At 55.0% G+C, this 26,840-nt stretch overlaps 6 protein-coding genes across 6 annotated transcripts; 3 read left to right on the forward strand and 3 right to left on the reverse strand.

Annotated features, from left to right (window-relative positions):
* Positions 1–740: 740 nt before the first annotated feature.
* On the forward strand, positions 741–6,473 carry HER10_EVM0006915 (uncharacterized protein; the record flags this gene model as incomplete). The annotated part of the gene is made up of 3 exons (XM_035476487.1): positions 741–749; positions 1,280–6,235; positions 6,327–6,473. The coding sequence occupies 3 exons, from the start codon at positions 741–743 to the stop codon at positions 6,471–6,473; spliced, it is 5,112 nt and encodes a 1,703-aa protein (XP_035328131.1).
* Positions 6,474–7,999: 1,526 nt separating this feature from the next.
* Positions 8,000–11,008, forward strand: HER10_EVM0004985 (uncharacterized protein; the record flags this gene model as incomplete). The annotated part of the gene is made up of 4 exons (XM_035474611.1): positions 8,000–9,031; positions 9,065–9,358; positions 9,518–9,787; positions 9,842–11,008. The coding sequence occupies 4 exons, from the start codon at positions 8,000–8,002 to the stop codon at positions 11,006–11,008; spliced, it is 2,763 nt and encodes a 920-aa protein (XP_035327952.1).
* Positions 11,009–11,520: 512 nt separating this feature from the next.
* Positions 11,521–16,147, reverse strand: HER10_EVM0003153 (fungal specific transcription factor domain-containing protein). Its single transcript, XM_035472838.1, has 4 exons — positions 14,242–16,147; positions 13,476–14,150; positions 12,142–13,422; positions 11,521–12,073 (listed from the first exon to the last, which is right to left on the reverse strand). Exons 1-4 carry the CDS (start codon positions 15,091–15,093, stop codon positions 11,960–11,962), a joined length of 2,922 nt encoding a protein of 973 aa, XP_035327768.1. The 5' UTR covers positions 15,094–16,147; the 3' UTR covers positions 11,521–11,959.
* Positions 16,148–19,560: 3,413 nt separating this feature from the next.
* Positions 19,561–23,722, forward strand: HER10_EVM0012756 (uroporphyrinogen decarboxylase). The gene is made up of 4 exons (XM_035482142.1): positions 19,561–22,298; positions 22,356–22,397; positions 22,474–23,403; positions 23,478–23,722. Exons 1-4 carry the CDS (start codon positions 22,244–22,246, stop codon positions 23,549–23,551), a joined length of 1,101 nt encoding a protein of 366 aa, XP_035328640.1. The 5' UTR covers positions 19,561–22,243; the 3' UTR covers positions 23,552–23,722.
* On the reverse strand, positions 19,697–21,781 carry HER10_EVM0011724 (uncharacterized protein; the record flags this gene model as incomplete). Its single annotated transcript, XM_035481147.1, has 1 exon — positions 19,697–21,781. One exon carries the CDS (start codon positions 21,779–21,781, stop codon positions 19,697–19,699), a length of 2,085 nt encoding a protein of 694 aa, XP_035328543.1.
* A 216-nt stretch (positions 23,723–23,938) lies between the features above and the next one.
* Positions 23,939–25,217, reverse strand: HER10_EVM0010112 (uncharacterized protein). Its single transcript, XM_035479582.1, has 2 exons — positions 24,681–25,217; positions 23,939–24,603 (listed from the first exon to the last, which is right to left on the reverse strand). The coding sequence occupies exons 1-2, from the start codon at positions 24,869–24,871 to the stop codon at positions 24,345–24,347; spliced, it is 450 nt and encodes a 149-aa protein (XP_035328403.1). The 5' UTR covers positions 24,872–25,217; the 3' UTR covers positions 23,939–24,344.
* Between the last annotated feature and the right edge of the window lie 1,623 nt (positions 25,218–26,840).

The following is a 26,840-nucleotide window of genomic DNA, read 5'->3' on the forward strand; positions in this document are numbered from 1 at the left end:
TGACTCTACTGCCGAGACCGAGACCCTTCTGCAAGACGTTCAACAACTAGACAAAATTTCAGACGTCGAAAAGAAGGAAGAAGAAAAGAAGGACCGGAGAGACGAATTCGATTCTCTCGCCGCCAATGTTGGATTCCCGGGTCAGTCAGATCTATCGGAATCTTTGGGTCAACCAATCTTGCCGGAGCTGCAACTAGAGCCGCTTTCGGAGACTCTTCCCGGCCTTGAACCAACAGGGGACCCGAGTACCACTCACGACCCTGAACAGACCGAAACACAAGTCGGTCAGGAAGACGACGTCGGTTCCGAGCCCTCAAGCTCGAGCAAGATGTCCAAGAAGGAAAAGAAGAGCAGCAAGAAGAAGACCAAGGCTGCAACGTCTGAACCAATTCCTCAAGATGATGTCCAAAATCTCAAGTCAACGATTGTGGACGATGGTGCCCCGGCTGTCAAGGCCGTTGACGAACCAGTCCAAGCACCGGAGCAGGCGGGGCCGGATGTCACGGACGCCCCGGAAGCAACCACCGTAAGAGAAGCGGTTGAGGCTGGCGAGGATGAATGGGCAATTCAACCAGCTGGCAAGAAGAGTAAAAAAGACAAGAAGAAGAAGGCTGCAGCTCAGGCATCTGCTGCAGTGGAAGAGCAGAGCGCCGAACCTTCCCCTGCGCCTGAAACGCGCGAAATTCCCGCCGAGCCTGCAACGCCTTTACAGTCTTCAGTAGACGAAGCCTCCAAGGGCGATGATGCTGGCGACCACAAGTCAACAGAGGAGTCTGCGGGCACCCCGGAGGGTGCAGAGCCCAAGCAAAGTGAAGAAGTTCAAACCCCGGCGGAAAGCACATCAGATGAAGTTCAAAGTTCACCACAGCCAACGACAAAGGATGAGCTGCCAGCTGAACCAGCAGAGGCCGACATCAATGACTTTGAGCCAACGAAGAAGAGCAAGAAGGACAAGAAAAAGAAGAAGAAGCAGCAAAGTCTTTCATTGGACGATAGCCAGGAACTCCCTCAGCTGGAGACTCCGCTAGAGGAATCTTCCTCTGCTTCACCTGACAACGCCCCTTTGCTTGGCGACGCAGCACAGATGCCATCTGAAGATGTGCAAGCTTCCTCAGAGCCAGCGTCCAAAGGCCAACTAAAGGCCGATGCTCAAGACGACTCAACTTTGAAGTCTGAGGAAGCAGCACCGCCCCAGGACTCACCAGCAACTTTGCAGCCTGCCGACCTGGAAGCAGGAGCCTCCTCTGCCTCTACGGCTGAAGAATCCGAAGTCACGCAGGAACTGCCATCAGAGCCTTCCGGCCAAACTGATCCTTCTCCAGCAACGCTCGAGACACCTGCAGAATACACCACTCCACTTGCAGAGGAAGAGTTCCCAGCTGTCACCAAGAAGTCCAAGAAGGATAAGAAGAAGAAGAAGGGTCTTGCTTCCGACACCCAAGATGAGCCGCCAGCCACGCCGGAAGCGCGGCTCGTGGCAAAGGAGATTGACCTATTAGATGCACCGCAGATTTCTGAGCCATCAACAACGCCTGCCGTCACGCCGGCCGCAGAGGAGCCAGAATCCCAAGCCGTGGAGGAGGTGGCTACTACAACAGAGGCAGCGGCGAACACCGAGTCACCAGCCGTTGTATCCGAGGCTCCCATCTCTGAGAACCAAACGCCAACTACTGTTGAGGAAGAGCTTACCACCTCGAAGAAATCGAAGAAGGAAAAGAAGAAGAGCAAGAAGGACACCGCGCAAGATATTTTGGAGGACTCTCCCGCTCCAGAGGCAGAAAGCACGCCTGAATCGATACCCACATTGCAGGTGGAGGAAACTCGCGAAGAAGCCGTCGTTCCTGGTGACGAGGTGATCGCCCAACTGAAGGACACCGCTGAAGAGCCCATCGTCACGACTGAACTTCCCGAGCAGCAAAAGGAAGAATCTACCAGAGTCGAGCCTGAGCAAGAAAAGGGCATTGAAGAGACGGCGCCTCTAGAATCGGAGCAGCCTAAGGTCGAGGAGGATCCCTTCAAAGGCATGAGCAACAAACAGAAGAAAAAGAAGAAAGCAGAGATGGCAGCTGCCGCTGCCGCACAGGCCGTTGCTACTGAAGCCGCTGCTCATTCGCCCACGCCTGCCGCCGAGGAACAAACCGCCGACTCCACGCCTGCTACTCTGGAGACCCCACCAGAGGCGCAGCCTACCGAGGAAACCGCTGCCGAGGAACCTTCTGCGCCAGAGCCGCAAACCGCAGATGAAGTCAAGAGTGTGCCAGAGGTCACACCGGAGTTGACGAAGTCTGAAGAGGATCCGTTCAAGGGTATGAATAAGAAGCAGAAGAAGAAGAAGATGGCCGAGATGAAGGCGGCCGCTGAAGCTGCTGAGGCTGCCGCCACTGTTGAGGCTGTCGAGATCGAGAAGCCCACGGAAGACGATGCTGCCGCTGAGAAGCTTGTCGAGGCGCACCCCGCAGAGGACTTGGTTGCTGAGAAAACGTCCACCGAGGAGGAGCTTACTGAGAAGGAGCCTGCCGATGAGAAGTTTGCCAATGAGATCCCCATCGAGACACATTCCACAGACGACACGCCCGGACCGGAAACTACCACCGAGGACATGACGCCTGTCGAAGAGATGACTTCTGACAAGACTGCGATCGAGACGCCGACCGAGGAGCAGTCCGCCGTGGAGCCCGAACGCGCGGCGGAACCAGAAGTTGTGTCAGAGGCAGTACCAGAGCCAGCCCAGGCAGACGAAGACCCTTTCAAGGGTATGAACAAGAAACAAAAGAAGAAGAAGATGGCCGAGATGGCTGCCGCCGCCGAGGCTGCCGAAGCTGCCGCCGCAGGTGAGGCTGTCTCGGAGGCCCAACAAGTATCTTCTGAGCCTGCTCCAGCCAAGCTCGTCGACGAGGAGCCTATTGTTGAGGAGTCTGCTGCCAAGGAGACTCTAGCTGAGTCGAAGTCCGTGCCTGAACCGGAGTTCGAGCAGCCTGAAGTCGAAGAGGACCCTTTCGCTGGCCTGAGCAAAAAGGAAAAGAAGAAGAAATTGGCTGCAATGGCCGCCGCTGAGGCCGAAGAGAAAGCAGTTGAGCAGATGGTCGGTGAGGACAAGGTTGCCGTTAAGATACCTGCAGATGTCGCTCTTGAAGAAACTCCTGCTGAAGCCTCGCCTGCCGAGGAGTCGACTCTTGCCGACAAACCCACCGACGAGAAGGCTGTTGAAGACGCGCCCGTCCCAGAGGCGCCCCAGGTCGAGGCTCAGGTCGAGGAGGACCCCTTCAAGGGCATGAACAAGAAGCAGAAAAAGAAGAAGATGGCTGAGATGGCCGCTGCAGCAGAGTTGGCTGCAGCTGTTTCTGAGCCTGCCACCACTGAAGCTTCAAAAGTCCCTGAAGAAAAGCCCGAGGAGGTGGCGGTTGAGCACAATATCGTTGAGGAGACTCCTACAGAGGCAGCTGCCGAAGAGAAGCCCATCGACAAATCCGAGTCGGCATCACCCGTCGTCGAGGAGGACCCTTTCAAGGGCATGAACAAGAAACAGAAGAAGAAGAAGATGGCCGAAATGGCAGGCGCAGCTACTGCTGCAGCCGCCGCCGGAGTCATCGCATCTGAAGTCAGGGATGTCCACCACGACAAGGCTGCAGACGACAAGGCACACATCTCATCCGAGCAGCCACCCGCATCTGAAGTAGAGACTGCCGCGACGTCTGAGGATGCTCCTAGGGATGCTAGTCCTGAGCTTCCTGAGGTGAAGGAGGCGTCAGAAAAGTCTGAGAGCCAGGTCGATACTTCCGCAATTCCGGATGTCAATGTCGATGACGAGTTCCCGATGGTCGAGAAGAAGGCGAAGAAGGACAAGAAGAAGAAGGGCAAGGCCTTGGAAATCCTCGACTCCAACCCCTCGACTGAGACGAGCGCCCAAGCAAGCGAACCTGCCGCAGAGCCTTCTACCGAGGCTGTTGCCGAGACCGTCTCAAAGCTTCCGCTGAGCGATCCTACTGTAGCCGCCGAACGCAAAGATACCGCAGTAGAGGAGCCTTCTCCCTCAGTACCAAGTGCCACAATGGACCAGTCTGCCGATCAGTCGATACATCTCGAGAGCCCCGAAGCACCTATCGAGGAGCCTGCCAAAGAGGCCATCGAAGCGGTGGTAACAGACGAGCCTCACCTAGATGCCGATATTGCTGCTGCCGCCCAGGAGTCTTCTAAATCTGTGGAGGAGGATTTCTCTCCGAAGCTGTCTAAGAAGGATAAGAAAAAGAAGAAGAAGGGCAAGCTTCAGGATGACTCGAGTCCCCACTCTGGAACGGCAACACCCGCCGCCTTGGAGCCTTCAGACCCCCTTGATGCATCTACTCCCGATGTTCACGAAGCACCAGCCGCCGCTACCACTGATATTTCTGCACCTGACTCAACCGAATTGACCAAAGAAACTTCGGTAGACATCTTGGAACCCCAAGCAGATGCCGTGACTGCAGACGCCAGAGAGACGGCAAAGGTGGGGAGCGAGCTCCCTTCTGTTACCAATGAGGCCGAGGAGAGGCACTTGGCCAATGCCGAGTTGCCGACCATTGATACAGATGCCACTTCAGCCCCAGTTGCAGACTCTTCCACTGAGATTCCCGCTGTGGCCCCCATCGAGACCCCTGTTGAGGCTTCCTCCGAGATTCCAAGCATCGACGACGAGTCTCCAGCCTTCCAGAAGAAGTCAAAGAAGGACAAGAAAAAGAAGAAGGGCAAGACTCAGGACGACATTGAGATCACATCGGGAGCTGTCACTCCAGCTGATGCACTCGAAGCTGAGACGCACCAAATGCAGTCGCCCGATGTCTCTGTCGAGCCAGTCAAGACTCCTACAGATGCCAACTTCCCCGAGGCTGAGCCAATCTCCACCCCAATTCAAGAGGTGGAGGACCGTTCAGTGGCGGAAATACTCGCGCCAGCGCCCTTCGCTGAACCGAAGACTGCCATCGATCAAGATACCATCGCCAAGGACTCCCAGCTTCCAATTGACGCACCAGTTGAGGAAGAATGGCCCGAGAACGCGCCCGTCAAGAAATCTAAGAAGGACAAAAAGAAAAAGAAGAAGTCCATGGCCGAGGAAGATTTCGATCTTGCATCTGGAACCGAGACACCGATGGCGACCACCGTCGAAGACAACAAGGAGGAAGTAGCGCATGTTGACGATACTACGAATACCGACAGGTCCCTGACCTCCGATAACAAGATGCTATCAGATATCCCGCTTGCTAAGGCTTCAGTGGAAGCGCCACTTGAGGCTGACTTGGCACAAGCATCAGCTCCAGAGGTAGCACAGCCTTCGTCATCGCAGGATGTCTCACAAGAACAGCTGGTGGCAGACACACAACAACCTTCTCCTGCACTCTTGGCCGAGAACCAGCCTGAGCCATCAGCTTCTGTGAAATCAATCGAGCTTGAGCCCGAGAAGACTGCCGAAGAGACAGCGGCTGCCGAGGAGCCTTCAGAGTTCACGTTCAAGAAGTCTAAGAAAGACAAGAAGAAGAGGAAGTCTACATTGACCGAGCTTGAAAACCCTACTCCAATTGCTGAGGAGCCAGTGGCCACCTTGGAAAACACTACCACTGATCCCGTCGAAAAGCCAGGCACCGCAGAACCCATCTTGGAGAGCTCGGCCGTCGAGCCTGTGGAGGGAACGGCCCTGCCTGCTGAGGAGTCAGCCTCAGTGATTCCGGAGACTGAGCCCGCAACTGTCCACTCCCAAGATGCTCAGCCAAGACATGTTGCAGAGTCAGACGTGCCAACGACCACTCTGGACCTTGAACCCAAGCCAAAAGGACTGGACAGCCAGTCTGATGCTGCCCCTTTGACTGAGCAAGAATCCATCGCTCCCGTCGCAGTTGAGAGTTTGCCCGAGGGTGCTTTTGATCAAGTCCGTTCAGTCGAAAGCTCCAACGTCGTGGCTGAGCCAGAGGCCGCAGCTCCTGCTGATCTTGACGATTCCATGCCTGCGAAGAAGAGCAAAAAGGACAAGAAAAAAAAGAAGCGACAGAGCCTGGCATTCGACGATGTCGAACCCGAGTCGCCCCTGGCTCCTGGCACGGCAACACCTAAGCTTGAGTCGACGGAGCAGCAAGAAACCGAGCGAGCTTTAGATCAACAGCCTCTTCCAGCGGAAGATATCTCGAGACACGAGGATCATGCTTCGAGCGACAAGCCGGCCTTCACAAGGGATGATCTCGCAACAGACAGATCCTTCGAATCCACTTCAGTGCCTCAATCCTTCTCCACACTTGACGCCTCAGCTGGCCCCCAAATAATGGACGCCATGACACCTGAACGCCGCGAAGATCTCAATCAAGTTCAGACAATCTCCGAAGACAAGCTGGCTGCTGAACCTACGCCGCAGCAGGTTGTCGGTGACGAGACGATCTCAGTTGATCAGGTGGATGACGTCTTGCCTAGCGCTCCAATGGATGTGTCTGAACAGGACGATAAGCACGCCGTAGAGGCAACGAGCGCACCAGATGTCCGCGAAAGTGCCCTCACGGAGGAACCTGAAGAGACCTTTGTCGTCAAGAAGTCTAAGAAAGACAAGAAAAAGCGCGCCAGCCAGGTGCAGTTTGAGGAGCCGGCCACGCCCATCCTCGAGACCGCCGAAGCTTCTGAGCAAGCCACCTTCGCCAAGCCAGGGCCTGAGGACATCTCTCGCGGGGTCATCCAGGAGCCCGAAGTCATGGACCTTGCACCGCAAGAACCCATTGCGGAGGAGTTTGTCTCCAAGAAGTCTAAGAAGGACAAGAAGAAGGCCAAGAGACTTTCCTTTGCGGATGAGCCAGAAACGATCGTTGAGGAGCAGGCCAGCGCCCCAGTCTTACCTCAAGGCGGCTTCGCCGCACTGGAGACGTCAAAGAACCTCCCGGTCACCGCTACTGAGACGGATGTTGCGAAGAGCTCTATTTCTTTGGAAGACCCAGGTCATCAGACAGCGGCTATGCGCGAACCAGAATTGACGACTGAACCTGTCGCTGCTGGTGATGATGAATGGGACATTCCCGCCACCAAGAAGTCGAAGAAGAACAAAAAGAGCAAGAAGCAGTCAATTTCACTGGATCGCTCTCCGATCAGCGCCAACTTACAGCCGGGACAAGAAACGATTGTGCCTGGACCTAGCCGAACTGAAGATACGAAAGATACGGTTGATTATTTCGACAGTGCACCTCGCGAAATCACTCGAAGCCCTTCAGCGCCACCGCCTCCAGAAACCGCATCAGCCCTCGAATCACCTGCAGGCATAGTTCCCGAGCCTGTTGGTGTCAATGCCACGTCTCCTACTTCGAATAAGTCAGTAGACATCGATCTCACTCCCGCACAGGAGACCAGCAACGTCGTTCATGAACTACCTTTCGATCAGTCAAACAAACGCAAGAAGATGAAGACGAGAGAGTTGTCCAACACTCTCCTTCCCGAGCCGATTGTCAGCTCTAGAGATGTTGCTGCTGCGTACTTTGATGACCGCGAGACACCAGCTGCGGGCATCAGCAAGATTGAGGATGAGCTCCCTACCCCGGAAGCTGATCTGCCTCGTGAAAAGGAGATTCCCGGTCCCAGTGCGAGCAAACATGAGCCTCTTCGGGAACCAGAGCCGGCTGAATCCCTTGACATCGCCGCTTCGTACATGGAGCACAAGTATGACCACAAGCCGGATGAATCTGTCCAGCCAATCACACCAGAGAAGAAGGCATCCGAGTCATCAGGCATCGGCGCCGCAGTCGGGGCAGCAGCAATGGCTGCCGGTGCGGCAGTCCTTGCTAGCAAATCGAGCAGCGGTAAGAAGAAGAAGGGAAAGAAGTCCAAGTACGAGGACAAGCGCGTGGCACAAGAGGAAGACATGTTTGATGATCCTTCTCTCTGGGAAGGTGCCGATAGGAAACATGTCAGCGAGATTGCAAGCAAAGAGGTGGAAGACTTTTGGGGCGGCGGTGAGAATGCGGCCGATGACCAGCTACCTGAGCAGTCAACAAGAACGAGTAGGATGGCGGACGACGTTTTCGGTCCCTCGCTTCAGCAACAGGAGGGCGTCCCCGTTGAAGCACAGGAGACTATTGTCCATGAACAAGAGCCCAGCGCGTCTCCAGTATCTCGAGGCTTGGTAGAGGACGTATCAAAAGGAAGGTCACAGGAGGAGGAACAGGCTAAGGATGTTTTGAGTCTCACAGCACCGCTCAAGGAGAAGGCCCAAGACGACAACATTGAGAGCCCGATTCTTGGCAGAGAAATCGGAACGGAGCAAGCGAGCGAGCCTGCCAACATCACAACACAACAACGCTCACTGAACCGGGGTACCAGGTCACCCATGACAAACACCATGGTTAGCGATATGGATGAAGCAGTCGATCGTGGGTTCGAGGCTGAGGCCCGTCGCGATCTATTCGTTGGACGTTCACCAAACAGCCCTGAACGGACCTTCGAGATGAGCGGTTTCCGGAGTCCGGTGCCGAGCATCTTGCCGCCCGTTCAGGAGGAGGGTCACGATGGAAGCGATATCGAGCCTCGATTGCTGTACAGGCCTGCTTCTCGCACAACTACAGGTTCACCTGACCCAACCCGAGACAGCGGGTTTGTACCCAGCTCGCCTCACCCTCTCAGAAGGGGAGGTTTCGACAATGAGGAGCAACGAGACAGCGGAGTTCATCTTCGGGATTGGCAGGAACAAAGATCACCGGGCCGCGATGGACAACGGACTCCAGAGTTGAGGGTTCACAAAAGCGAAAGACGACGATCTAGAGATCTGGAGAGAGTCAAGTCGCCGGAGAAGACCTCACTGTTCGAAGGAGAGGCTCGCGATCACCCACTTTCCAGAACACCCGTATTGCGAGAGCCTGCAGGAAGGGAGTTGACTCCAGAGCCGCAGAAGCACAAACGTGGCATCAGCCCAGAGCTTGAGATGCGAAGAAACAAGTACCAGGACCTGGCGTCGGCTGCCTTGGCTGGTGCAGCAATCAGCAGCACAGTCTCGTCACCACGCAGCACTCCGCCACCAGGTAATCGCAGCGTTTCCGACAGGGTCGCACGGCTGCAGTCTCCAGCACCTACAGAGCCTATAGCGCGCAGGTCCATGTCCAACAGCAGCCTGTCACGGCACCGGCGGGCCACTGGGGCGCTAACGCCAGAACCGCTCAAGTTCCGGCCTGAGAGCCCAGGCATCCAACGGTCAGGCACCGCCACCCCGCCTCTTCGCCGGGTCGACAGGCGTGTAAGCGGAGACTTGCGATCCATCAGCCAACGAAGTCAGCTTGACCTCAACAAGGACCCCAAGGACCCGACCAGCTCCTCCAACACCCCCGTCGCCAACGAAGGTCGTGTCCGTACCAAGGACATGGCCGACGTCTTCGTAAGTAACGCACATTTTTTAATTCAATTATTTCTCTCCATCTGCTTTATTGCCTCACCGCCTGCGATTCCCAGGTTGTGTTTGTTTTTTTGCTGGAAGCGCTTATGATCGCATCGCTAGCCACCAACACGACGAACTTTGACTGACCTTCAATCGTAGGATGGATTCGGTGAAGGCCGCATCGGCTCTCCCCGATCGCCTACCCGACCACACAGCATGCGGCGTCGCCAGAGCATGCAAGTCCTCGAGCTCGAGTCCCGCGTCGAACAATTGATGGCGGAGAACCGCATGCTCACAGAGACCCGATCCCAATCCGATACCCACAACAGCAACAGAGCCTCTGGCATTCTAGCAGAGCGCGATGCCGAAATCGACGTTCTCAAGCAATCGCTTGAGTTTCTACAAAAGGAGGTTGCCCGATTGACAGAGGTCAACGAGGGCTTGAACAGCGCCAATACCCAACTCGCTGCCCAACACAATGAGCGTTACCGATCATTGGAGACTCAGCACTCTGATGCCTCCCGGCAATTGGAGCAAGCGCGCACCGAGCATAATCACTTCCAGGAGTCACTTCTCCAAAAGGATGCCGAGATTGGCCGCCTACGCTCTGAGCTCGATGCGGCCAAGGACAAGATCCGACAGATGCAGCGCCAGATCCTGGCATCCAAGGGCGCTGACAGTGACTTCCTCAATGTCAAGGATGTCGACCACTTTGACCACAGATGTCAGCAGCTTTGCTCTCACGTACAGCAGTGGGTTCTGCGCTTCTCAAAGTTCTCTGACATGCGCGCCTGCCGTAAGACAAACGAGATCAATGACGAAAAGGTCATTGACCGTCTCGACAACGCCATCCTCGATGGCACCGATGTGGACACTTACCTCGGCGACCGCGTCAGGCGCCGAGATGTGTTCATGTCCATGACGATGAACATGATTTGGGAGTTTGTGTTCACTCGTTACCTCTTTGGCATGGACCGCGAGCAGCGACAAAAGCTCAAGTCGCTGGAAAAGCTGCTTACCGAGGTCGGCCCTCCCCCGGCCGTCCGACAATGGCGCGCCGTCACCCTGACGCTGCTCTCTAAGCGCCCCAGCTTCAAGCACCAGCGCGACCTCGACACCGAGGCCGTGGTCCAAGCCATCTTCCAAACGCTGTCCAGGGTCCTCCCTCCCCCTTCCAACCTGGAGGACCAGATTCAATCACAGCTGCGCCGCGTGATGCGGGAGGCCGTCGACCTCTCCATCGAGATGCGTACCCAGCGCGCTGAGTACATGATGCTCCCGCCGCTGCAACCAGAGTACGACGCCGACGGCGAGCTCGCCGAGACTGTCACGTTCAACGCGGCGCTCATGAACGAGCGCAGCGCCGACAAGTCTGCTACCAACGAGGCCCTCGAGGCCCAGAGCGCTGTTGTGCGTATCGTCTTGTTCCCGCTCGTCGTCAAGAAGGGCGACGACGGCGGTAACAATGACGACGAGATTGTTGTGTGTCCTGCCCAGGTGCTGGTGGCTCGGCCCAAGGGCAAGTCCGTTAGGCTGTTTACGCCCGGGAGCGACGCTGGCGGTGCGTCGCTCGGCGGGCAGACGGCGGCCACGCACAGCGATCTCAGCATGGGAACTTTCTTGCCCGATCAAGCCTCCAATTTGCGGTAAAGGAGCTTGCCCTGACGATGAATACCATGTCTGTGTGTGTGAGAGAGAAGAAGAGAAGTATGAAAAGATGGGCGTAATATAGATGTAATGGAACGGATGGAGGTCCCGGAGAACGGGTTGTGGGACAGTACATTATATGGGACGATTAAGTACATTGGTTTCAAGGGAAACGGGGATACCAAACAAACAAGAACAAACCAAAGATTACGACGTTTACGAAATATTCCCATTTTGTTCTGGCACATCGGGAGAAGGGGACAGAATGGGACGGATGGGCAGGGAAGGCAAGGCTAAAAAGAATGGCTTGTGTTGTTTTTGCTTTGTTTTTGTTTTTTCATTTTGGCAGAGTGCACGACGATACCTCTTGGGTTACTATTATTTCATATTTCATATTATTTGAATTCACTCAATCATGAACAAAGATGCCGTCGCAGTTCGTGCTGTACCGGTCTATTCCCTTTTGCACCAACGATTGGACGCAAAATACCCAGTTCCAATGTCAAGTAAATTGTCCTGGTTCAAAGAAATTTTGACTCCTGTAAGAGATCACTTCTATTACGCACTACCTCATGCAAACACCTCACCTATGTCATCCCCTCACTAAACTCCCTCTAGGCATTTCAGTCGTTCATTGATGAACCATTAGTACATCGTCCTCCATTGCTAGTCCTCCTCTATTAACACTCGTGACCAAGAGATGTCTTCCCGTTTGTGAAACTATTCTCCCTCTGTGGAAGACTTCGCCCCCATCAAACTCCGCGTTACGCATAAATCAAACCCAAACAGGCGTAAAACAAAATAGCCGTGGTATCGTGGGGTCTTTTGAGCTCCAGCAGCCAGCAAGCAGTAGTAGCTTTCCAGCCCATTGAACATGGTCGCGCAAACGGTCGAATACATTGAAGCAGGAAAATAAGCATAAATAGCAAGAAATACGCCCTCTTATATCCACGCTCATCGTTGAGCCCAGTGGAACCCGTTCACCAAACCGAGCGTTGGGTCGTTGAAGCCGGAAATGTTCAGTTCGCCAGTATTAGGATCATGAGGGAAAAGACCGTTGATAACATCCTAAAGAGGAAGAACAAAAAAGTCAGTATATTGCGAATCACTTGTGTTGCGGTACGAGATGAACTTACCCAGTCTACGCCCTCGAGAGGGTTCATCATATTCATCGGTTGCGAGGGCCTGTGACCGCCCATACTGGCCCCGTCGCTGACACTTTCTGGACTGTCCGCGTTCACGGGTGGCATGCTCCAGATGGCCTCGCCGTTTGACACACCCGCAAAGACGATTCCTGGGGGCGGACCTTGCATCTGGGCGTTGGGCGGAGACGCCATCCCCGGAGACCCCATGCCGCTCATCGGTGAAGATTGCTGCATACCAGGACCACCCATGCCAGGCTCTGCTTTGAAGCCCATCGGCATGCCCTGTCCAGGATGTGGCTGCTGGGCATTTTGTCCCCCCTGGTTTTCGTTTCTCACGTTGACGGCCGTCTTGTTTAGCGGTGCTCGAGAGGTTCCTGTTGGCGCACGCATCTTGCGCATACTCTGGTATGTTGCCATTTTGCTCATGATCTCCCCCAGAATCTGCAAGCCCTTCATCTCAGGCGGTAGAGTCCGGTCTGTTCCGAAGACGTAATCCAGGCAAGCCCAGATACGGTCGGCCTCCCTATTCTGCGGTCTGTAGTAGATCTCCGTGGCCAAGAGCAGAGCAATCTGGAATTGTTGGTAGGCGCCTAGATACCAGGCCCAGTCTCGGAATTGCGGGTCGTTCTCAAGCTGTATCGAGATCTCAATGATCATGATGCCAGAAGTGACGAGTAGGTTGTTGAGGCGGTGGGTCATGGGACTGTTGGCGTTGGCGTGGTAGGGGTGAAGGATCATGACGTGGAGGCGGTAGAGGAGCAGATTCATGACCAACTTGGCGTAGCGTTGAATAGGGATCTCGCCATCGAGTAAATGTTCGTACTTTTCCACCATTCGCCGCCTAAAATTTTCAATCTTCTGGAGGACAGCAGTAAGTGTCGTTTTGCGTGTTTCGAGCCTGCGGCGGTCCAGCCAGATTACGCGCATCATCTCGTTGCACTCGGTCCGAATCGCTGATAGTAAAGAAGAGGTCCACACGTCTGCGGGCTCAGGTGGTGGCCCAGCGGCGTAAAAGTCTTCTTCTTCGCAGTTGAGTGGGAGCTTGGTGTCGTAATCTTCCCTCCTGATAGCCGGCCTGGGACCTTGCGCTTCGCAGGTGCGGATATCGAGGAAGCAGAGTTGATGCCAGATGAGTCTACGAACGTGAGTATCCAGAGGATTCAGTCCGTATGTCTCTCCGTCTCTGTGCAAGCCCATACACTCCGCCATCCTGACAGCTGCACCGACCAGAACAGAGTGAGCTCGAGATACCTCGGCTCTGCAGAGCGGGAGCTGTGGTTGGTGTCAGTACCGAGCATGCTGTAACACAAACAGGCGCAACGTACCATATACATGATGAAAGCCTGCATAGTTTCCACTCTAGTTGTGCGTAGGAAATTGGCCTTGCCGAGAGCTCTCTCTGTCTCGGTCTTCATTCGGTCGATCAAGTTGGCTTTGGTGACGCCAAACAATGTCCTTACTGTCGGATCGTCCATACTCACGGCGGCACTGAACCAAGCCGCAAACATGACGGCTTGTGTGGAGGCCCTGGGTTCAATATTGCTGTAGACTTCATCCCAGAAGTTCACATACTCAGCCTCAAAGGATGGTCTGTGGACACATCGTGCAATGGGGTGAACTGCTGCAAAGTATTGTTGCGTGAGTCGATCAGCAGCCTCCTTTTGAGGTAATCTCCTATCAAGAGAGAGGGCCTCAGGGGTGTGGCCAAAGAAGAAGCCACTCGAGGGGGGGATGTAGGATTCGCCAGGCCTCAAAAAGTCGGGGATCGAGTCACCAGAGCTTCCGCTCACGACAGACATGGCATCCATGCCGGGTGGTGGACCACCAAAGCCGGGATACCCAGGAGGCGGTCCACCACGGGGCGGCCCGCCTCGTCCGGCCCCGCCCATGCCCCTACCGCCCATCATGGCCATCATTCCTCCCATACCACCCATCGGGCCACCCATCGGACCACCGGGACCCCCCGGCGGACCGCCCGGGCCAGATATGCCGGCTGAGATCTGACTGTTGCGTTAGAAAATCGCAAACTCGAGACAGGTGATTACGATCTGGGATTTAACTGGTGAAAAGTAAAAGTAGAATTGGACACACCTCTTCAGCTATTCTGGGTCTGGATAGGCCACCGATGCGCTCTGTGATACGCATGCGACCAACTTGTACTCCCAGGTCAATGAGATCGTCGGTCCCGTCAGCGTCTTCTTCGTATGTGACATCGAGAGCCGTCATATCTGTCGGCTCTAGATCGCGCTCCTCGGCAAAGTCGTCCTCAACATCGTCGGCGAGGATAGCTTGCTGCTGGGCGGCTCGGGACGTTTTGGCGACATCGCGTTCCAACTGGCGCTCCAGGGATCCGACCTTCTCCTTGATCTCTGTCAGACGGAGCTGACTGGCCTCATCGAGCTTGGGGCTAAGGTAGACGCAGTCGCGCGAAAACTTCATGCAGTTGACACATGGCTGAGACTTGTTGCACTTGAGCTTCCTGCGCCGGCACTCGAGGCAGGACGTAATCATGCGCATGCGCCTCCGGATAGGCTTGGAGGCGGGACTAGGCGCTCCCGACACAGAGGCGGCCGGGGACGAAGGGCGGTTGGGTGGTAGACCGGTCATGCCGTGCGGCGCGGAAGAAGTTGCTGAGCCCGGTGAGTGAGCGCCAGGCATGAGATCAGAGTTTGGCAGGACGCGGGGGCTCGTCATGGAAGGCCCTTGTGCGGTTGGGCTCACGGGATTGATCGAGTAGTACTGTGGCTGGCCATGGGGTGATTGCGCGGGTGTTTGTAAGTGAGAGTGGCCATGATGGTAGGCGTGTGCTTGTGCGTGAGCGTGCGAGTGCGCGTGTGCGTGGTCCATGGGCTGAGCCGAGTAAACGGCACCACCACCCGCGGCGGCGGCGGCAGCGGCAGCGGCAGCAGCATGACGTGCAGCGGAATAGTGCCCAGAATCCATTTGATGGTTGGTTGGCGGTTCGGGCGCCGGTCTGATCAGATCTCGGATTCTTGTCAATGGCCGAGCGTTTGGAAAAGGAGGGTGTTATGAGAGGCTGTCGGGATGAAAATCGAAGCAAACAAGACGGTCATTCGTTGAAGAGAGTCGAGGATGCGGTCCAAAGAGGATAGAAACTGGGAACGGTCGAGGGTTACCTGGGTGTTCCGGGGGGAGTTACGGACGTAAAAAGGGACGTGGGAAGCTACAGCCTACGGGTGCGAGCCGGGTAGCCAGTGGTGAACGGAGATATGTGAGAGGAGCGGGCGGGACATGCAGGAGAGTTGATTTTTAGTCTGGTCCCTGGTCCTGGTCCCGGTCCTTGTCCTGGTTGTGTGTGATGGTGGTTGCGGGTTGTGGACGACTAATCCCAGTCCGAAGGATTGAGATGGTGGTGATGGTGGTGATGGTGGTGGTTGGGTGGGCGAGTAGGCGAGCGAGGAGCCAAGTATGTGAGAGGAGGACAAGTTGGGGGTGGGCGCGCGCAAGCCTATGTAAGTGCCCATCCACGTACGGATACAGCTCTCTCTCTCACCCTCTCACATAGACGCCGGTAGATGCGGAGGCCGGCGAAGAAGAGGGTATCCTCGATTGGGACTAAGTTTGAACTTGATTTGTGTCACTTCCTGTCCAACAACGGACAATAAGAGGACGAAAAGGAGGGGTGGAGGGGCGTGGCCGAAAAGGAAGCTACCTGAAGGTAAGAGAGAGAGAGAAGGGGGAAGAGGGAGAAAGAGAAAGGAAGAGACACAAACGTGGGAGCAAGTGACATGGAAAAGAAGAAGAAGAGAACAAGAGGTAGAACCAGCAGAGCAAGACACGAAACGAACGAAGCGTGTAACTGTTGCGGGAAGATGGGAGGATGGAGGATGGTGGGAGAGGTGTGTGGAGCAGGATGAAATGGCCCAGAACGACCTTCCCGCAAGGCAAAGTAGGCGGTACCTGGTACTTCGAGCGGCCTAGACAAAGAGGGGAGGGGAGAACCGCACCCTCTTGCCGAGTCTCCGCATCTTTCGTACTGGCTTCTCAGCAGTGGCCGCAGCAGCAGCCTCCTCGGGGAATCAGCGGGTGATGTAAGGTATCTAATAGTGGGCGTACAGCATATTTTTTCGCAGTAGGAGTACCTGAGGTAAGGCAGCGGGACGGAGCAGGCGAGACCTGCTGGGCCGGTTCGCGTGTGCGACTGGGCGAGGAGATCCGCCGCAGGTACCGGGTACTTCCGCATGCGGGGGTTCGGCACCCCTGAGCTCCTTCTCTCTGCCCAAGACACACCTCCCGGGAAGGAATAGTCCATCGCAACATCACGCAACATGTTCAGGGCGTTGTCTCTTCGCTAATCTGCGCACAACACTGATCTATAAAGATACTCCGTATTTGCACCAAGTAGTAGTGTTGTGATAAGTACCCTTCCAGAAACAGCTTGCCTTCCTCCCGTTCACCTACCTCAAGGTACTGAACATCTGGACTGGACCAAGTTACGAACCCTACGATAATCTCCCAATGGAAGACCAAAGCAGATAAGCTCCTTCTCTCGCCATGTCTCTCAATCTTTCTGAGAATGGAAGTACATGTCTCTCTCTGTCTTTCTCTCTCTCTCTCTCTCGCACTCTCTGGGCTGCCGTTCCCTCGACTCTGCTTAGCTGCCGACGGGAGAAGCTGGCGTCGGCGTTCCAAACCGTCCGGAACGTTCCCATCTTTCACCTCTTCTCTTTCTCTCTTTCTGTGTTTTACGGCGGTACTATCCGTACGGCGTGTGCGGATAACCGTACGTCGTAGCTACCTACGCCATGCCATGTCATGCCGCCTACGAGGATGCCGCCATCCCGTGGCCATGCCGCAGCCTGTCCCGTGTCTGCCCTGTCTTGCGGCTTGCCTATCACTCAACTGTTATTACAGACGTGTCTTTGGATGAAGACGAAGCGAATGGGACAACGCTGCTCAACGTGCAGGGTTCTTTTGCTCTCGTTTATCATGGCACGTACGGGACATCCGTCGCGTACGGAGTTACAAGTGTCCATACACTATGCCCGTACTGACCAACCCTAATTTTGCATCAACGTTTGCCTCTGAACCCTGAGTCTGAGTCTGTGAGTCTGAGTCTCTGACTTGAGTCTAATGAATGATAGACGGCGGCCGCCCCCGCGATGCTACCATGGCCCCCTCCAACCATGCGTGCCACGTTCGTCTGAGCAAAGGTCATATTAAGGTCAGAGGAGGCTAATGTCGCCTCAACGGGCCTACGGCAAATGTCAGTCGAGTTCTATGTCATCAGTCGCGAACCGATGCCGTCCACGGCCTCTCACTGGACACAGCCCACCCATCTCGTTTTCCTTTGCTTTCTTTTTGTGTGCTCATCTTTGCTGCACGTAATCAAGAGGGACATGTTGGCGGGAGATGGAAGGGGCACGCCAGTTATGCCTCGGCCGAAACGAACCCTTCTCAGAACCCTTCTTTCCCTGCCTTTACCCTTTTCTGCCGCCTTTCCTGGGCTTTCCTCTACCCGTACGGAGTTACTGTGGTATGTACTCTCCAGGGCAGGTTGTATTAGCTCCAAGAAGTTGCGGCATCCTCCCCCCTGCCCATCACATATCCTCAATCTCTGCCCGCCTCCGCCGCCAGCCAACCCCCCACCTCGATGAGCAAAAATTTGTCCAGCAATGTTACGATTTGGGCATGAGCTGCCCCGATTCCATCCATTGAGGAAGAATCAAATGCCATGCAGATACGTCGCCCCTCCCCTCATTCCCCATCCGCGGACCGCAGCACCGCAGGTATTGCACGTCAGTTCCTCGAGGAGGAGTCCGAGCCTAAGGTACCTAGGTAGGTAACTCGCGGTACTGTGTACGGACTAAGGAATACAGGCAATAGGGAGCTTGGGTACGAACTACCAAGTAGGTACCGTAGCTCCAGTGCTCCACAAGGGACCAAACCTAATCAACGATGGCGCTGCTTCCATCCATCTTCCATACATTCCAGACCTCGTCTTAGGTTGTTCGTTTTTTCTTCAGAACTTCACACTGACAGACAATGCGTGGTCCACTCCCCCAACCTGGCGAAGTGAGAGCCTCAAGTGGTTAACCCAGAGTCTCATCCACCCAAATGCAGCGACCGTAGCATCACTTCTCCCGCACACAATCTCTCTTTCGCTACTCATCGCCTCACCTCACCTCACTCGCCTCTCTCTTTCTCTTATCGGCCCACCCCCTCCCACCCGAATATTCCGGCTTCCCGTCCACTAATAAACTTTGCCCGTTTTCTCTGCACTAGAGCCTACCTCACTCTTTCACCAAGATCGAAACACCTTTCTGCTAATGTCCAGCCTATGTGCCTGGGCTGAGAGAAAAAAGGGCCCTAATGTAAGGTACGGGATGATTACATTATACACCCTTTGCAAATCTTTCGCCCCTTGATCACCGCCACCCTGGGTGACTACTAAGGTAATCGATGTTGCTCTGAGTCTATTCAACTCGCCTAGAACCAGTCGTCCGGCCGCCTCCCCCATTTCGTAGACCGCAAATGACTATGATTATCCCCCCCTCTTCCCCTCCGCCTCCCGTCCGTCCCGGGGGTGAGGTGTCAATCGACCGGGCGGCGCCGAACGAGGCTCTAAGCCCACCAGATTCAACCTACTGTCCCATATTCCGCCCGCTGCCCGCAAAGGAAACAAACACATTCACGGGCGACGAGAGACAAAACCAATACCCAAAACGTGAAAGGGCCCAATAATCCATGAATCCAAACGAATTCTTCAATTTAACCATTCTCCAACTTACGACAATGGGAAACTAGAATCAAGGTTTTCCCTGTCTCATACCATTCAAACAAAGGAAAGAGAGAGAGAAAAAAAAATGCATGAGACTTTTCGCGACCTCGCGACTTCCTCGGTTTCGAGGACCGGAAGGGAAACTTGCGTGTGTGTGTGTGTGTGTGAGTGTGTGTGTACCCACCCGCCCACCAACATGATCTCTCATTGTACGCATGCGGCCAGAAAAGTCGACACACTCAACAACGCACTACTCCGTAAACTCTCCATGCATCAACCTCGCAACCCGGCCGAGAGCCCGTACGCCGTCAAAGAGAAACCAATGGAATGCCGTGCGGCGCCGTCCTACTTCTCCTGCTTGTTTCGCCCGCCCGCGTTTGCCCTTTCATACATTCCAGCGTTCAGCGTTGCTGCGGCTCGCTGCAGATGATGCTATTTTATTCCCTCGTGGCAAAAGCTTTGAACGAACCGAATCAGCTTTCTCGCGCGATTACGAAACAAGGGGCGCTGTCTCTCTCCCATCCCATTGCAGAATTCCAATCGTACTGGGCCGTGCCGCTTCTTCGCTGGTTGTAGATGCGAAAGGTACCCACGGTACCTTACCTACCTTCTTGTCTCACTACTCATTCTGCCCACCATGATCGCCCTCCAGTACCACGGGTACACCACTCATCGTCTTTCCCCCTTTTTCACGTCTTTGTTGCTGGGCCCGAATGACTTCATCTTGTTTGCGTTTGACGTAGTATTTGAATATGTGTGAATGTGGGTGTTTAGTATTACTCTCTAACAATCACCCCCAATCATCTACCACTTGCTCCTTTCCGGAGCCCCAATCGCCTCTCTGATCTGCTGGGCGTCCGGCACCCCTTCAGCCTCACGGCACCTCTTGCTCTCTAGTTCGGAATTGGTCTGCCTCCACCGTTGCAGCACCCGGGCGACGAGAGCCCTCTGCTCGGGTCCCCTGGACTGTCCTATAACATCCAACAACCAGAGCAGGCGTTGCGTCCGCCCGAACTCGCCCCTCTTGAGCTCCCGCGTGGCCACCTTGGCGATGGCCGTCATCGAGCGGTTGCTGAGCGGCACCTTGTTGTTCCGGAGCCAGCTGATGCACCTGGACATGTCTCGAAACGTGCTCCTCTCTGACCGGTTCGTCGCGCTCGCGAACCACACCGTCATGTTTTCCATGAGAGCTTTCCTCCTGATCGAGAGCTCGTGCCGTTTCGCTGCGTACCGCTTCATCTTGCCGTCTCCGCAGTGGACTGCCCACCAAATGTCCCGGGATTTTACCGATTCGTCTCTGATCATGGACTTGATGTAGGGCACCCAAGCCGTCCAATGCCACCGTGACTCGATCTGGCTCTCCAGCTTCTTCTCGTGTGAGAGCAGGATCGATCTCAGCCTGAGGGCCGTCTTGTAGTCGTGACTGGCTGAAGCGACTCGCATGAATGGCATGACAGGTATCGAATCCCTGGTTTCCGCAAAACGTTGCATCGAGGCGATGAGCTGGTCCTGGCGGCCGAAGCGACTCAGCAGCTTCATGAGGTTTTTGATTAGCCAGATATGTTCCCTCCTCAAATGATTTGGTTTATCGTGCTCAATTTCGCAAATGCCGGCTACCAGGGCAGCGAGGCTCGAACTCGCATGTCTGGACGATTCGCGGTCCCAGAATGCTGCGACAGCCTCGTGATCGCCTAGGTACCCACGGCTAGTCCATTGCTGGAGGACAAGCTGGCTGAGATCTCGGTCGTCGTGCCAGGGTAGCTCGCGGTCAAAGTATTTGGACCTGACGCAAGCATCAAAGAGATAGACGGAGTCGACCCGCGGCATGTGTGCCAAGACCTGCAGCCAAAGGAAATGAAGCTTTTGGCGGGCTTCCTCCTCAAAGACTGCCGAACCTTGGTAGACTGCGGTTTCGATCCCCTCGAGAAGCGCACCGTGGTTGTCGGGTGACAATTCGCGGAGCGCAACGCCAATGTCCGCGGCCCGTCTGCGCCCCGTCGACTGAGACACGGCTAGTGTTTGCACTGCCGCAATGATGCCCTCGTGGACGTCGTTCAGGTATGGGCGAGGGACCGCATCGAGCGTAGCCTGGAATAAGAGAATCGTCGCGTCATTGGCCCGCAGCTGAGACGTCCGATTCAGCACAAGATTCCAAAAGCTCGCATCAAACTCTGACGGGCCCAAAACTTTCGAAGATGCGATTCCGTTGACAACGGCCGAAAGAAACAGCTCAATGGCTGTGCTGACCGTCTCGCCGTCAGCGCTTGTCCCGCTCAAAGACTCGGGGAATTTCGAAACAGCCAAGTCCACGGTTCTGGGATCGAGGGCACCCAATTTCAGTTCCTTTTGAAGGGCCTCGACAAAGTCGTAATAACCCGAGTCGATCGCGTTTCGTGTCGATGCCGCAACGGCGGCTCGGGCTTGAGACAACCGATCGTCAAATGTGGAGGCTGGCGCATCCTCAATGCCGTTCCGGTCAACTTCTTCCTCCTTCATCTGTTGTTCTGACACCGACCATCTGTAAACACGAGATAGCAGAGATTGACTTTGCTGGCTCTGTAGATCATCCCTCTGGTCCTTTGATGTACGAAGTGTCGGCGGTTGCCACTTCCATTGACTCAGGTCCACCGGGAACTCAATGGCCCAGGGTGGTAGGGTCGAGTGTCCGTCCATGTGCATTTCCGCCATCCTCCTTTTGCCCAGTCTTCGTCGATTCTCCAGCGGGCCGGGTACAGAGCTCGATTTCCGTCTCGTGAGGCGTGATACGTGGCAGTAGCGCTCAAAGGCGCTCGCCAACAGACCATCCGTGATCCATACGTTGTCGGGCGAAGCTTGAAGCTGTTGCTGGACGGCGCGGCAGCATCGGACGGTTGGTCGTGACGGCGGCATTGCGGCCCGGTCGCGAAGGGATCGAATGGCGACGGGCGCGTAGGTATTCAATTGATCTTGCTCGGACTATATCATTGTCGTCCAGGTTGTGAAGCTGCTTTTGCGTGTTCAGTCGCGGGCGGAGATTGCCAATTGGCTCGATTTGATTCGACGGAGACTATTCAGAGCTGTTTGAAGAGAAGCGATAAATGGGAATTGCCAGAGAGGTCGAAAGAGCTTTGGATTGCGGGCCCACTCAATGGCGGAGTCAAGCCACAACGTGGCTGGTGCACCTGCCGGACCGGCTGCCTCGGCGACGTGCGCAGAGCGGCAGGAGGCACACAGGAAGCGGTGGACGGGGGTCCTGAAGCTTTGGCGGGGTTTTGCAGCGACCGAACCGCGGGGCACTTTTTGGATGATCCGTGGAACGGCATCTCCAACACCCACCATCAGCACCTTCAATTCCCACAGCAGGCCGACAAGATGGAGTTGACATTTGAGCCATTGAAGAACGACCTGCTCTTGCGCGCAGCAAGAGGTGAGTATCTACGCCTAGTCCACTCGTCTAGTCAAATGCTGACCTCCTCATTTCCAGGCGAGACGGTCGAGCGCCCGCCATGCTGGATCATGCGTCAAGGTAACCCGCCCTTTCCCGTCCTAAGAAACAGGACATGAACGAATGGACAGCCGATTCCTGACAACCTGCGAAAAAGCCGGCCGTTACCTCCCCGAGTACCACGAAGCCAAGGGCACCCGCGACTTCTTCGCCTGCTGCCGTGACCCCGAGGTCGCCAGCACCCTGACCCTGCAGCCGATTGAGCGCTTCGCCGGTCTCCTCGACGCCGCCATCATCTTCTCCGACATCCTCGTCGTGCCCCAGGCCCTCGGCATGACGGTCGAGATGGTCGACAAGAAGGGCCCCCACTTCCCCGAGCCGCTCAAGACCCCGACCGACGGGCAGTACGAAAAGGTCCTGGCCAAGAACGTCGACGTCGCCTCCGAGCTCGACTACGTCTACAAGGCAATCACCCTCACCCGCAAGAAGCTCGCCGGCCGCGTGCCCCTCATCGGCTTCTGCGGCGCCCCCTGGACGCTCTTCTGCTACATGGTCGAGGGCGGCGGCACCAAGCTCTTCATGCAGAGCAAGACGTGGATCTACCGCTACGCCGAGGAGTCCAAGGCGCTCCTGCAAAAGATTGCCGAGGTTTGCGTCGAGTACCTCGCGCTGCAAGTCAAGGCCGGCGCCCAGATGATCATGGTCTTTGACTCATGGGCCGGCGAGCTCGGCCCCGAGGCCTTCAAGGAGTTCAGCCAGCCGTACCTGTCTTACATCTCCGAGAACCTCCCCAAGAAGCTCGCCGAGATGAATCTGGAGCGCGTCCCCATGACCGTCTTCCCCAAGGGCGCCTGGCACGCTCTCGACTCCGTTATTGACATTGGTTACGACGTCATCGGCCTCGACTGGCTCCAGGACCCCGCCGAAGCTGTCAAGATTCGCGGCGACAGGCGTGTTACTTTCCAGGGCAACGCAGACCCTGGCGTGTTGTACGGTACCCATGAGCGCATGACGGAGGCTGTCGAGACCATGGTCAAGGGCTTCTACGGTAACGGAAAGAAGGGATGGATTGCAAACCTCGGCCACGGTAAGTCGATGCGTTCAATTTTATTCGCTGCATTTTGTACGGAGAAAGGAAGAAGGCTGATAATATCATGTTAGGCATCACCCCGGGCGTCAACCCCGAGGATCTCCGATTCTACCTGTCAGAAATTCATCGTTTGACGAAGAACTAAACAGGCAACGAGCCGGAGGTTTGTGGACAAAAATCAGGGAGCGGCAAGTGGTGATTGAAAAAGTGGATGGATATTCATGTATCAAGTCACAACGCCTACAAGGCGTATGAAAAAGGAGTGAAGTAAAGCGACATAGCATCAATCTTTAAAAGGCATCTTCCTAGAGACGATAATGCTTTAGAACAATTTTTGTCGAATCAAATGAATCCTCTGATAAGTCCTCGTCAGTAGAAGGAAACATAATGGCAATGATGGTGACTTTAAGTGTCGCAGCTTCAAAGTACGTTCCTGTGATGGTACCATAAGAGTAATTAGATTTTATGGTCAAGGAAGACATCATCATTCAGAGCACGAGCAAATTGTGTGGATAAAGTGAAAAATTCCATTATGCTTTTCCTTCCCGTATCGTAACTATCCTTGAAAATCATGTCGACCGTGGTATCAAGAACTTTTTTTGTGTCGTTTCAACATCTTCAAACCAAGTCGCTGACCATTAGCGACGCTTATTGTTTGCCTCCAGCAGAAAAGAAAATCCCCGATCCATAAAAACTCCGTCGCAAAAGCGCTGTACAATGGTGGCCCAATAAGAAACAGTCCTCTTAGACAATCAAGTCGCCGAAACGATGAAGAAGGCTTCAACGCCGTGTGGCGTCCAAGCGTGGTCACCAACTCAACAATACGCCATCGCTAATGACTCCTCATACCGAGAAGAGACACAATGCAGACGTAAATCCCGCCCATTGGGGGCGCAAGAGAGAAAGAAAAGCAGACAGAAACGAAGCAGATGACGGCTTTACGCCTTCTTGGTCAGGTTGTTGAACCACTGCTTGCCCTTGGCGGCGAGACCGTTGGCGTTCTCCTCGGAGCTGCGGCGCGGTGACGGGCTCTTGCTCTTGCGGAGGGTGGTAGCAGACTCGTCGTCGTCGACGGCGCTCGCGCCCTCAGCCTTGGCCTTCTTGGCCGCGGCCTCCTCCTCGGGTGATCCCTTGAAGACGTTGGCTGAACCACCGCGGCCAAAGTGGGATGCGCCGGCACTCTCGCGTCGTGGGACACTGGATCAAAAAACTCTTGTCAGCTTTTTGAACTATTGCTTGCTTCTCTTCGATTTTCAATGGGAACAGAAACTTACCCCTCGACGTCCTGGCGCAGACGAGTCTCGTAGGGATCGGCGTTCTTGGCCATGTTTCCGCTTCCGCCGCGGCCCGTGGTGACGACAGATGTCTTCAGAGTCGGGGTCTCGAGGTCCTTGGGGGTGATCTTGGGCGACTTTGAGGTGTCGGCCATGTTGCCGGCACCGCCGCGTCCGTGTGAAGCAAGCATTTTCGGAGTTTGTGATGTGGGATTTGGTGTGGGAAAAGTGTATGGTTTAAACGTCTTTATGAGACTCGGGAGACGTTCGTGCTGTTCCGTCTAAGATGGTCTAATGCGCGAGGCTCTTCGGATGGAATTGTCGAGTTGAATTGGTGCGTCAATGGTGCAGTCAGGTAGGCAAAGGTATGAGTCTATGACTTCTCAGGAAAACAGATTCTCCGGTTTATATGTGTGTATGGTGGAAATTGGTGAGCTAGAGGGGTGGTGCCTGACGGGACAAAGGAGCTTTATAGGAACTGGAGAAGGAACACACAGCAAGTAGCACACAATATCTGGTCTTTGTTTTACCTCCTAGGTATCCGTCCGTATGAGGTGCTTCCCTCCCACAGGGAAGGAGGAAGAGCAAGGATGGGATTCTCGGCTGCAAGCAGCAGCTATTGCGCGACCTTTGCCAACTACGGCGCAAGTCATCCTTGGCCTTGCCTGACGTAGGGTGCGCCAGCCAAAAAAGTTGATCACAAGGTCAATCATTCTTTTCTTGCAACAGGCTCCTTGGCTGGCTGGTTTCTCCACATACGCGCCATCCCCGGGGGTGTGCACGCCTGCGTTCGCTGCTGCTCACGCACGGCCTCGGCGACGAACGACCTTGCTTGAGCTTGCAAGCTTGTTGGCCTCTCGGTCCACCGATCTGTCCAGGTGCTCTTCCATAAATTTTCTCCTCCTCTGTCCACTGTAGCGGTGGAGAATGTACCTACGTCTCAGACCGCGCTGGCGGGAAAAGAGGTGGGCCAAGCCTGAAAAAATTCTGTAGCTGGGGGAAGAGAAAATTGAAACGAGGCCTCGATTCTCACAGGCGTTGGCGGAGAGTCATGGGAGAGGGGAGGGGTGTACCGTGTGTGGAGGGGCAAACGTTGACAAACTAAAACGTAATGAAAATAACGACATCCAGTCGAAAACACCACGCACCCGCTGAATAAGACCAGGCACGAACAGCGTTTCTTCGCACCCCCGGCTGCTGGACCCCAATAGGTAAAGTCCCGAGGGGGTGCCATTGTCGTTTTACGGTTTACCTGGGAATTCGAGTCACTTGATGGCAATTCTTTAGCCGCTCGCTTCGTGCCTCATGGCAAACACGCGAGAGGGGAAGGTGCGTGTAAGTGTAAGTGTAAGTGTGAAACGCACATTCGGTGTGACAGGAACCAAGACGGAGCAGTGTACATCAGGTATTCGTAACTTACCTTAAGGAGGGACATTCACAAAGCAGGGACGGCTTATTCGCTGGCTTATGCAATAAGCAAAGAGACGGGGTCGAATGGAAAGGCATCTCGATATTGCGCTTCGGTGTGCAATCCAGCCGCGAGCGGTAAAGAATTGGGAGGGGGTCTGCAGTGCTGCACTATGCAGTCCTACCCCGGATTTTTTTGCATGCTCTTTGGCCATGGGTTTACTTCGCACTACGGATACTTGAGGTTGCAGGAACCACCTACCTACCCCGGCGTTGTTTGATCAATTTGTGAACACTTGACTTGAAAACCCCCCCTTCTTGGCCTGTCTTTCCTGGCAGTGCCTCGGGATTGCGCAATTCATTTCGTAGCCCATCCGCTTCGCCTGGTCCGGGGCGGCCATGAAAATACGGTATCTCTAGGCTGGGGGCGGTAGTGTTGGCGGTTGCTTGGCAATTGCGCGAATTTCGTCTCAGCCGAAGAGCGAAGGCGAGGAACCTAGGTAGGCCTGGACGAGCTCTATGAGAAAATCTAGGGCAAAGGAAATTTTCAAGCAATTTGCAATTCCCACTGTTGTGCATTCCCTGAGCTGTTCTTGCTCTTTTAAGCCCCGGTGGCTTGTCTGTGAGACATGGTCTCGCCTCCAGGTAGTAAGAGAGGAAGGTAGCAAAGTGCCGTGACTCATTTCTTTCAATGATTTCCTGCCTCATTCGTCTCCTCGCCTAGCGGTCAAATCTACTGGAGTATTCGGTAGG

This window comes from Colletotrichum scovillei, assembly GCF_011075155.1.
Source record: "Colletotrichum scovillei strain TJNH1 chromosome Unknown Contig00010, whole genome shotgun sequence".
Classification (NCBI taxonomy): domain Eukaryota; kingdom Fungi; phylum Ascomycota; class Sordariomycetes; order Glomerellales; family Glomerellaceae; genus Colletotrichum; species Colletotrichum scovillei.

Bases quoted from the DNA above. Each gene is read 5' to 3' on its own strand.
- HER10_EVM0003153 (XM_035472838.1), bottom strand. From the start codon at position 15,093: ATGGATTCTGGGCACTATTCCGCTGCACGTCATGCTGCTGCCGCTGCC. The intron at 14,151-14,241 runs GTGTGTCCAATT...CGCAACAGTCAG, and splicing joins GACCCAGAATAGCTGAAGAG to ATCTCAGCCGGCATATCTGG. The intron at 13,423-13,475 runs GTACGTTGCGCC...CACCAACCACAG, and splicing joins AGGCTTTCATCATGTATATG to CTCCCGCTCTGCAGAGCCGA.
- HER10_EVM0012756 (XM_035482142.1), top strand. From the start codon at position 22,244: ATGGAGTTGACATTTGAGCCATTGAAGAACGACCTGCTCTTGCGCGCA. The intron at 22,299-22,355 runs GTGAGTATCTAC...CCTCATTTCCAG, and splicing joins GCTCTTGCGCGCAGCAAGAG to GCGAGACGGTCGAGCGCCCG. The intron at 23,404-23,477 runs GTAAGTCGATGC...ATATCATGTTAG, and splicing joins GATTGCAAACCTCGGCCACG to GCATCACCCCGGGCGTCAAC.
- HER10_EVM0010112 (XM_035479582.1), bottom strand. From the start codon at position 24,871: ATGCTTGCTTCACACGGACGCGGCGGTGCCGGCAACATGGCCGACACC. The intron at 24,604-24,680 runs GTAAGTTTCTGT...TTTTTGATCCAG, and splicing joins CTGCGCCAGGACGTCGAGGG to TGTCCCACGACGCGAGAGTG.